The sequence below is a fragment of the Neomonachus schauinslandi genome, chromosome 16 (assembly GCF_002201575.2).
Source record: "Neomonachus schauinslandi chromosome 16, ASM220157v2, whole genome shotgun sequence".
Classification (NCBI taxonomy): domain Eukaryota; kingdom Metazoa; phylum Chordata; class Mammalia; order Carnivora; family Phocidae; genus Neomonachus; species Neomonachus schauinslandi.
In genome coordinates this window covers 2051567-2061020 of record NC_058418.1, presented here as the reverse complement: position 1 = coordinate 2061020, position 9454 = coordinate 2051567, and the positions used below count along the sequence as shown (strand labels likewise).

Here is a 9454-nt window from a genome sequence, read left to right as displayed (position 1 = left end):
TTTCTCTGCAGCCGGGGGGAATCTGGGGGCGACTCTGTCTTCCTAAAACCTTCTGGCTATGTGCTTTGGGCTGTGGAATGAACCTGTGTGTGAATGTGCCGCTCTCTGGCCCCCACCTCGAAACTCCTCTTCTGTTTCTTGCTTTATTTGTCTCTGGGGTACTTATCGCTTGGCACGCCGTCTCTCCTCGCCCAGGGCCCGCTAGAATGCAAGCCCCCACGGGAGCAGGGAGCCTGCTTCCATCACTGCTGTGTCTCCGGCACACAGGTGACACTCTGTAAATATTTGTGGAATGACGAAATGTTTGTCAGCCCCCCAGGTTCTGAATCCTGTGCCCAGGGAACCCAACGCGAGCAGGAGGAGGACGAGCGGCTTGCCTTGGAAACTCTCCATCCCAGGAAGATGCAGAGCCTCAGGCCGGAGCAGATTCGGGGGCTGCTGGAGCCCGAGAGGGCCAAGACGCTGCTTCCCCGGGAGAGCAGGGCCTGGGAGAAGCGTGCCGCCCTCGCCAAAGACTGGGTGGCTGTGGAGGTTGGGGCCACCAGCTGTGACGGTGACGAGAAAGGTGAGGGGCCGGCGTCCCGTGGGCGGTGGGGGGAAGGTTGTGGCAGAGCCTCTGGAAAGACACAACACTCATCCCTTCACTCGTTCAGTGGACAGATATTTATGGAGCCCTGTGTCCATCAGCCTTTGCTGGGTAGCAGGTGGCCCCGAAACTTAGTGGCTTATAGCAACAGTCATTTCTCTGCTCAGGATTCTGCAGGTCAGCATATGACGCGGCCTCAGGGGACAGCCTGCATTTGCCCGAAAATCCACGGTGAGCTGGCTGGGGCAGCTGGTTGACCTCACTCGCGGGTCTGGCCGGTTTGAGGGTGCTGACTTTGGGCTCCTTGTCTCCTGCAGGCGAGCCCAGGCGTATTCTCCTGAGGATGGTTGCAGGGAAAGGGAGGGAAAACTTCAATTTGCAAGCACTTTTTAAGCTGTACTGGCCACCCAGTTGCTCACAGGCCATGGGTTAAAGTGAGCTGCGTGGTCAAGTTCAGTATCACTGAGGGAGAGGGCTGCCCAGGGGTGTGGACACAGGGATCGGTGAACAAGTGGAAGGCCATTTGGAACAAAAATCTACCACAAGCACCTACTATGTACCAGGTGCTCGGGATCTAGCCGCAAACAAGATGGCCCCAGTAGAGCTGATTTTAGTGGAGAAACAGACAATAAACAAGCAACGAAATAAAAAGAAAAGTAATGTCTGATGAGGGCTCCAAAGACAGTAAAATGGGATGATTGACGGAGAGGGACCCAAGTGTGGTCAGGGAGGGCGAGAGAGGCAGGAGAAGGAGTTGTTTATTCTAAGAGCCGGCGGGTCCCCTCGTGGGCCACTGGAGCCACACAGATGATGACCCCGCAGAGGCGACAAGCTTGCTGAGTTTGAGGAGGCTGTGCTGACTGAACAGAGCAGAGACACGGGGGAAGAAGGTAGAGACCAGCCGGGGCCAGCAAGTGATGGGGCGTCTTGGAGACCGCCGCACAGCGTATGTTATCTGAATATTGGGAAGCCACCAGAAGGTTTTGCAGAGGAGGAAGACAGGATCTCATTTGTGTTTCAAAAAGATTCTGCTAGCTCAGTGGTTCTCAACTGGGGGCCATGTTGCATCCCACCTCCCCTCCCCAGGGGACGTTTGGCAAAGTCTGGAGTTTGGGTTATCTGAATGGCGAAGGTGCTACCACCACAAAATGGGTCGAGGCAATGCTGCTAGGCAGAGGACAAGGACCCACCCTACGAGGCCCGGGACCCACCCCCACTACGAGGAGTTACGCAGCTTGCAAGGTCAATGGCGCCCAGGTTGAGAAAGCCTGCATCCAGCTGTGTGTGAGGATGAACTGTAGGATTAGGAGGTCAGAGTGGAAGCTGGGAGGCCAGATAGGAGTTTCCTGCAACCATCTGGGAGAGAGATGATCAAGCCCACATGTGGCAGTGGTGGACATAAGAGATAAGGGGGACACATCTGGGAGGGAGAATCGGAGTTCTTGCAGAGATTGGGGACACATCTGGGAGGGAGAATCAGAGTTCTTGCAGATGGATGTGTGGAGGGGAGGACAAGAGAGATTCCCAGGATAACTCCTGGGGTTGGGGCTCAAACAGCTGGACCAAGGGTGGGACCCCTGAAAGGCTGGAGCTTCTACTTGGGGCGGGGTCTTTCCTTCTCCCACAGGGGACAAGCAGGCCTGGGACGGAGGTGTGGATGATATGGGTGTCAGTTCTGATAGTGAGGAGGAGGTTGGGGGGCTCCTAGCGGAGCCTGGGTGCAGGAGGAGTGGAAAATGCCGATCTTTGGCCTGACCCCTGGTTCTATCCAGCTAAGGGGTGAGAAGGTTGTTGAAGTTCAAATATGGGGAGATGTCTACACTGGTGGCTGGAAGCTGGGCAAGCCTGCTTCATCCTGGCTTAATTCCACACTTTTTCCTCGGCTCCCTCACTCAGTTTTTGCAGGAGGCACGTAGAGAAGGGACAGTTTTACCCATTTGACAGGTGAAGGAACAGAGGCTCAGGTGGCAGATCACATCAGGTGACCCACTTTAAGTCTTCTGGGTAATGACAGAAACAGGATCAGAATTCAGGTCTTGTATTCTCTCTGCACCACCTGAACCACGTGGGCCAGAATGTGTGTGTGCACGTGAGTGTGACAGGAAAGAGAACAGGGTAGGATGCCAGGTGGGACGAGCAGGCAGAGCCCTCCCTCCCACCGCCCAGCTGCCCTGGTCACTGACTCGTGGTCCTGTCTCCTGTGCTCAGGTCTGTCTTCTCAAGAGCCTGGGCTGGCCCAGGAGTGGAACACGGTGGAGGGAGATGAGGAGTCAGAGGACTCTCAGGTAAGTTGGGGGTTCCCTCCTCTTTCCCAGATGCCCTGCCCCACAGATCTCAGTGGGTTGTCCATTCCTTTCCTCAGCTTGGAATTTCCCCAACCAAGCAGTGTCCCATGGGAAACAGGACATAGTCCGGTGGTAGTCAGACATGGAGTGGAGGGTCTCCATGTGATGTGGATCTCCCTCCACACATACCCGCCAACGCTTCACTCATAAACTCAAATTAGCCATTCATTCACCTGCCTCCTCATTCATCTGCCCAACCTTTCATTTGCCTACTCATCCATATACGCATTCCATCCCTCCCTCCGTCTGTCTGTCCATTCATGTACCTCCTCTGTCTATCTCCTTATCCATCCGCCCACTGATCCGCCCGTCCACTCACCCGTCTGATCATCCACCGACTCATCGAACACCCATCAACCATTTACTGTCCTCTCATCCACCCAACCTTTCATTCGCCTGCACGTCATGCATACATCCAGTTACCTGTGTACTTACCCACCCACCCACCCATCCATATGCAGTCACTCCACTCCATTGCCGTATAGCCTTGTAGACGTTTTTCCCCTTGGAAACTGAGACTAGTTGGGATTTTTGTGCAAGGGATTTGTTGAGGGTACTGTGCTCTCAGGAGGAACCTGTAGGTGGTGAGGGAAGCTGGAAAGAGTGAGACGGAGTTTAATTGGGGTCCAGCCTGGGCCCGATCCCATGGGGAGCTCTGGAGCAACAGTAGTCCTCATCCTCCTCTGAGCCAGTGGGGAGCCTGTTATGTCCCTTCACTGGTGTGGACGACCTCCCCTGTGATTCTCTGGGGGAATTTCCCGGAAGGGGGCAATCATAAATATAAGCGCTAAACCATAGTTAGCAGCCGATATGCACAGCAGTTGGAAGAGCGACAAAGGGGAACCAGGTGAGGCAGGGTTGGGTCTATTATTAGTGGTACGCGGTGTGTGTGTGTGTGTGTGTGTGTGTGTGTGTGTGTGTGTGTGTAAAACTTCTGCATTGCAGATGACCTGTATTTATTATGCTTTCTTAACTTTATACTCTGCTTTAAAAAGTTGCCATAAATATTTCTAATGAAGTGCACAGATCAGTGAGTGTGTATACCAACACCCTGATGGAGATATCAAGCGCTGCCATTATCCTAGAAAATTCCTTCATCTTCCTTTCTAGTCTCTCTCACTCCCCCACCCCGAGGCAACCACATTTCTGATTTCGGCTCATATAGATTAGTTTTGCCTATTGTTGAGCTTCGAATAAATAGAGTCCTACAATAACTCACATATATTTCTTAAAACCCAAAAAAGAGATTATAGCAAAATTATTATCCTGCCATTTGGTGTCTTCATAATAAATATTCTGGATAACTTTCCATATATATATTTATTTAATTTATATATATATATATTTTTTATTTACTTTTTTTTATAAAGATTTTATTTATTTATTTGACAGAGACAGAGATAGCGAGAGCAGGAACACAAGCAGCGGGAGTGGGAGAGGGAGAAGCAGGCCTCCCCCCGAGGAGGGAGCCTGATGTGGGACTCGATCCCAGGACCCTGGGATCATGACCTGAGCCGAAGGCAGACGCTTAACGACTGAGCCACCCAGGCGCCCTTTTTAATTTACTTTTTACAGCTGCCAAATATTTTGTGGTTGGTATGCTGTGTCATACCCATTTCCTCAACTGATGAATTGTCAGATTTTGGTGTTGTGATTGCCACAGAAAAATAAATATTTGTCAAGTTGTCCTATTTTTCTATAGCATGAATTATGAGGAACTTCATAAAAATCTGTATGTTCTGGTCCTAGCCAAGATCTACTGCATTAGAAAATCCAAGGGAGGAGCCCCGATATTCGAAAAATATCCTCCAAGTTTTTCGGAGGCTTTGCCAGGTCTCAGAGCTGCTTAGGTTGAACATTTCATAGTATATGCTCCATCCATTTCTCTTCTTTTTCAGGATTTTTTTTTCATGTCGCCACTGCCTGGCTTTCCAGATAACTCCCTATGTCATATCCATTCCCCAAACTTTCCTGATATTTTAAGACCTGTTGCACTCTACTCATCACTATTTTGGAGAAGAATTGTCACCATTAACCGTTTTGTCTTCCCATCCTTCATCATGGTATGTCTTTCCGTTCCTGCGTTCATTTGACAAAGATTTACAGAGCTCATACTCTGTGCCAGGCAAGAAACAGTGCTGGCCCCTCTGTTTCTAATATTTGTACTTTTTTTTTTTCTCTTTTCCAGGGCTTTGTGGAGTGGTCGAAAGCTCCACAACAAACGACCATAGTCTTGGTAGTGTGTGTCCTGTTTTTGTTCCTGGTTTTAACAGGGATGCCTATGATGTTCCACATTTAACTACAATGATGACGACTGTTCTGAAATAGATGCACTGTTTCTTGTTAAGGAAATGTCTTGGTTAAAAATCAGGAATAGGTTATTAGCAAATGCCTTTTAAACATCTATCAAGAAAAAAATTTTTTTTTGTATTTAACCTTTTGGGGTGAGGTTTTGCATTATGGTATTTCATTGAACTTAAGACATTGTTGATTGTAAAACACATATTATTTTATATACAACTGAGAAAGGAAAATATGCTGCATCATCGTAAGATGCCACCAACCGGAAGATGCATCCCCGCTTCAGAGAGGACGAAAAAATGTGCAACTTGGGATTGATGAAATCTGGTAGACTTCTTAATATCACATCATCTTTGTAGTCTTAGGATCATGGTGCACCAGTCTTTCCAGACCCTGAATTGTACTTCCTGATATTTTATGTATGACTCTCGCCTCTCTCTTCATACGTAAGATTGGTGCTATATTTGTCACGTTTTGGTAACATGGCCAGACTTGCATCATAGAAGGACGTCACTTTTATTGTTGTCTAAACCTTAGAATAGTTTCTGTAGCTTAAGAAGTATCACTTCCTTGACATTTTGAAAGAATTTACCAGTAATCAGGGCCTGGAGCTCTGGGGAGAAAGTTTCAGCTAAATTCTTGGGGGGCTTTCTCAGTTTCTTCCCATGTTATCAGTTTCTGAATACTTTTTACTTCATTAATTTTGGTGATTTATAGCGTTTTTTTTTTTATGCCCTAGGAAATTCTTCATTCCATTGAACTTTTCAGATTATTGGCTGAATTATGAATACTATTCTATAATTAAATGAAAAACTTCTCTTTATTTTGTTCTAACCCCTTTCTTCCTTTCAACTTCTGTTTGTGGTTGACCCACTATTAGATTTATCACAGTTTTACCTCATCTACGATTACTTTTCCAAGAACTAGCATTGGGATTTATTTATATCCATATTTCTCTAGTTTGTAATTTGTTTTCCATTAATACATATGGGTTTTTTTTATTATTATTTCTATCTCTTGTCTGTTTTTACATTGAATAATTAATTCATTTATAATCTCTTCTTACAAAATTATTTGCTAAACTAGTGTACTTAATAATAAATGTACTTCTCTGATTGTAGCCTTGGCCACATCTTAAAGTTTGGTAATTTGTGTTCTTGTTTATGTCGTTGCCTAAATGTTATATTGTAGTGTTTCTACAATATAAAGAGTACTTTAAACTCAGTGATCAGGTTTATTTAAAAATAGTTTTGTTTTAATGATTTACTGCACTGTGAAAATGTGGCCTCTAATATATCTGCTTTCAACACCCTTTTAAAAGCTTTTATTGTGGCCTGCAACACGTCCAATGTTTGTACATGTTTTATGGACATTTAAGGTGAATATGTATTTTCAGTCTGTAGGATTCGAAACTCTACGTGTCTGTTAATTAACTCAGTCTTATCAGTTATATTGCTTAGATTCATGTGTTATTTAATTCTGGCTCACCTTATCTGTCAAAAACCAGTAAGGTTATGTGAAAATCTGTTCGTATGACTGTGTTTGTCAATATATTTTTGTAACCTTTGCTTTATGTATTCAGCCACTGTGTCATCTGCTGCACATAGTTACAGCACTGTTATGTCTTTGCCAATTAAAGAATACATGCAAGACACTAAGCACAATACCAGCAGACGGTAGCCACGCAATAAATGTTAGTTAAAACCTGATTCTGAATCCTTTGTGAAATAGAAAATGATCGTCTTTAAACCAATTCAATCCTTTGGCTTTTATTTTACCTTGTCTGATAGAGTTTGGCATTTCCATCCTGTTCTTTTTTAATTCATCTGTGTGTGTGTGTACGTGTGTGTATTTAGACTCTTTGTATCATTTTGTTTTAATAGGACTTCCAGTGGCCTCTCCTGAGTTTGCCAAAGAAATCAGGGCCGGGAGAAGTATGGGACTCTGTCTCTCCCCATCCTTCCCTCCAGCTGATTGCATCCAACGAGCAACAACAGACAGTTAAAAGAAACACAAGCCTCAGCTGCTACATTCATTAGGATTTATTGGTTGCAAATAACAGAAGCTCAATTCAAATGAGCTTAAGCTCATTGGTGACTAATTATTGATTCATGTTACGCCACCAAAGTTCGGGATGAAATTGGCTTAATTTATAGCATCCGCACTGGCCTTCTGCTGTTTGAACGAGCCCATCATGCGCCTGCCTCCGGACCTTTGCACTGCCTCCGGAATGGACCTCTGCCCGGAATGCTCTTCCCCCAGAAGCTGACATGGCTCCCTCACCTCCTGCAGTGTTCCGCTCCAACGTCTCCTCAGAGAGGCCTCCCCCACCGTCCCCAAATAGCACCTCCCTCCGCTGGTCACTGTCTGCATAACCTGTATCACCACCTGCCCATTATGGGGTCATGAGGTTCTGGTCTATCCTCCTCTGCCGGGTCTCCCTGGAGGAACTGAGTCCTGGGAAGGTTGAGTTGGGGGAGGGGAGAGTTCAGCCTGCATTTCCCAGGAACTCTCTCCACGCCAGCTGGTGGGACCCCAACCCTTTCCGACCCCCTCCCCCATGCGCTTGAAGCTGCTCTGTCCCCTCCTGGAACCGACCCAGGGTGGTAGCTGTACATAGTATCTGGGGAACACAGTGGGGGGGGCGTCACATAAGTTGGCAAATATGGCCAATCTAAAACCCTAAGGAGGAACCTGGCATGCGTGGTGTGAGGCTGACGGGCTGGCGGCGCTGCGGTGTTCCTTGATTGCCGATTCCTTTTCCCCCTCACCCCATCGGGCATTCCGAAAGCTCTGAAACAGGTGTCTGCCGCAGCGCGCCTCCCGGGGCTCAGCTCCTCCACCGCTGTAGACTCCGGGCACCGCTCGCGTGCGCCACCTTCTGCAGCAGGCGGGGCCCCAGACGGCCCTGTCCTCCGGGGCTGCGACCCCGGTCCCGCACACGCCCACCCTCCCGGTCTGCTGGGGGGCACAGCCGGCCAAGCGGCCGACACGCGAGATGAACACTGAGCAGCGTGGAAACCAGCGTGGCGCAAATCCACGTGGAGGCCCCGCTCCCGCGGACGCGCCACCGCGCTCCGAGGGGAGCCCCCTGCGCGGGTGCACCGCACGGGGTCGGCTCTCCTTGACGTCTTGGCGGAAGGGCTCCGGGGCCTGCCCCGCCCACGGCCCCGCCCACGGCCCCCCCCATTCTCGCAGAGCCTAGCGACTTCCAGCCCTTCCGCCGCAGAGGGTCAGTTTCCCCTGCCTTCTGCGGTGACGGAACTCAGGCCCATGTCCGTCAACTAGGTTCCCATTCCACTCATTCATCCATTCACCCAGCACTCCCTGAGCACCTACTGTGTGCAGAGCACCTCAGCTGGGCGAAGGTCAGAAGGAGGAGTCTGACTGTGCGGCCCATGACCCTGAATGGCTCTAGGGTTGGAGCTGGGGATGTTCAACTATTCACTCATTCAGTATTTCTTGAGGACCTACTGTGTGCTGACACCTGAATTGGGAGGTGTCTGGGGCATAGGGATGAACAGGCTGTGTCCTCCCTGAATCTGAATGACTCCAGGGCTGATGCTGGTATGTACAATTGTTCAGTCACCTAGAGCTTCTTAAGGACCTACTATGTGCTGAGGCTTGGGCTAGACAGTTTGGATCACAGGAAGGAACCAGGATGCATGCTCTCTGATCCAGGGCTGGTGCTAAGGATATTCACTTATTCATTAATTTACATACCTCCTAAGGCATGTAATTTATATCTCCTAAGGACCTACTGTGTGCTGATGCTTGGGCTGGGTGATGTCTGGGGTACAGGAAGGAACCAGCTGTGTGGTCTCTGACCCTGAATGACTCCAGGGCTGATGCTGGGATGTACAACTAGTCACCCAGTACTTCATGAGGACCTACTCTGTGCTGAGGCCTGAGTGATGTCTGGAGCACAGAGAAGACTCAGACACGAGTCTTGACTCTGTAAGGCAGGTCAGGGATTTTTCACTCATTCGTCTATTCATGTGAGATTTCCTGAGGACCTACTGCGTGCCAAGGCCTGTGCAGATAATGCCAGGGCAAAAGTAAAGGCACACATCGTGTCCTCCTTGGCCCCTCACCAGCTTCCTTGGTAGGACTGAGAGCCAAGGAAGCTGGTGGACAGGAAGACAGATGACTTTGTGTTTGTGTCTGTGTCGCCATCTTAACTTCCCTCCTCCTTATACACATTAAAGATAATTTGTGTTTA

The 9454-nt window shown here is 48.6% G+C and overlaps 1 protein-coding gene across 2 annotated transcripts; it reads left to right on the top strand.

Annotated features, from left to right (window-relative positions):
* Nucleotides 1-402: 402 nt before the first annotated feature.
* SMIM17 (small integral membrane protein 17) lies at nt 403-5230 on the top strand. Of its 2 annotated transcripts, XM_021682349.1 has the most exons (3): nt 403-565; nt 2795-2871; nt 5120-5230. In XM_021682349.1, exons 1-3 carry the CDS (start codon nt 403-405, stop codon nt 5228-5230), a joined length of 351 nt encoding a protein of 116 aa, XP_021538024.1. The 2 variants fall into 2 exon arrangements, 1 of the variants encoding a protein (XP_021538024.1); XR_002479923.1 differs by lacking the exons at nt 403-565; nt 5120-5230 and adding an exon at nt 4830-4854 and having other exon boundaries at nt 2797-2871.
* Nucleotides 5231-9454: the final 4224 nt, after the last annotated feature.

What these genes read in the sequence shown, in the direction of transcription:
- SMIM17 (XM_021682349.1), top strand. Translation starts at nt 403, where the DNA reads ATGCAGAGCCTCAGGCCGGAGCAGATTCGGGGGCTGCTGGAGCCCGAG. An exon ending in CTGTGACGGTGACGAGAAAG is followed by an intron (nt 566 to 2,794) that starts GTGAGGGGCCGG and finishes TCCTGTGCTCAG; the next exon opens with GTCTGTCTTCTCAAGAGCCT. An exon ending in AGGAGTCAGAGGACTCTCAG is followed by an intron (nt 2,872 to 5,119) that starts GTAAGTTGGGGG and finishes TCTCTTTTCCAG; the next exon opens with GGCTTTGTGGAGTGGTCGAA.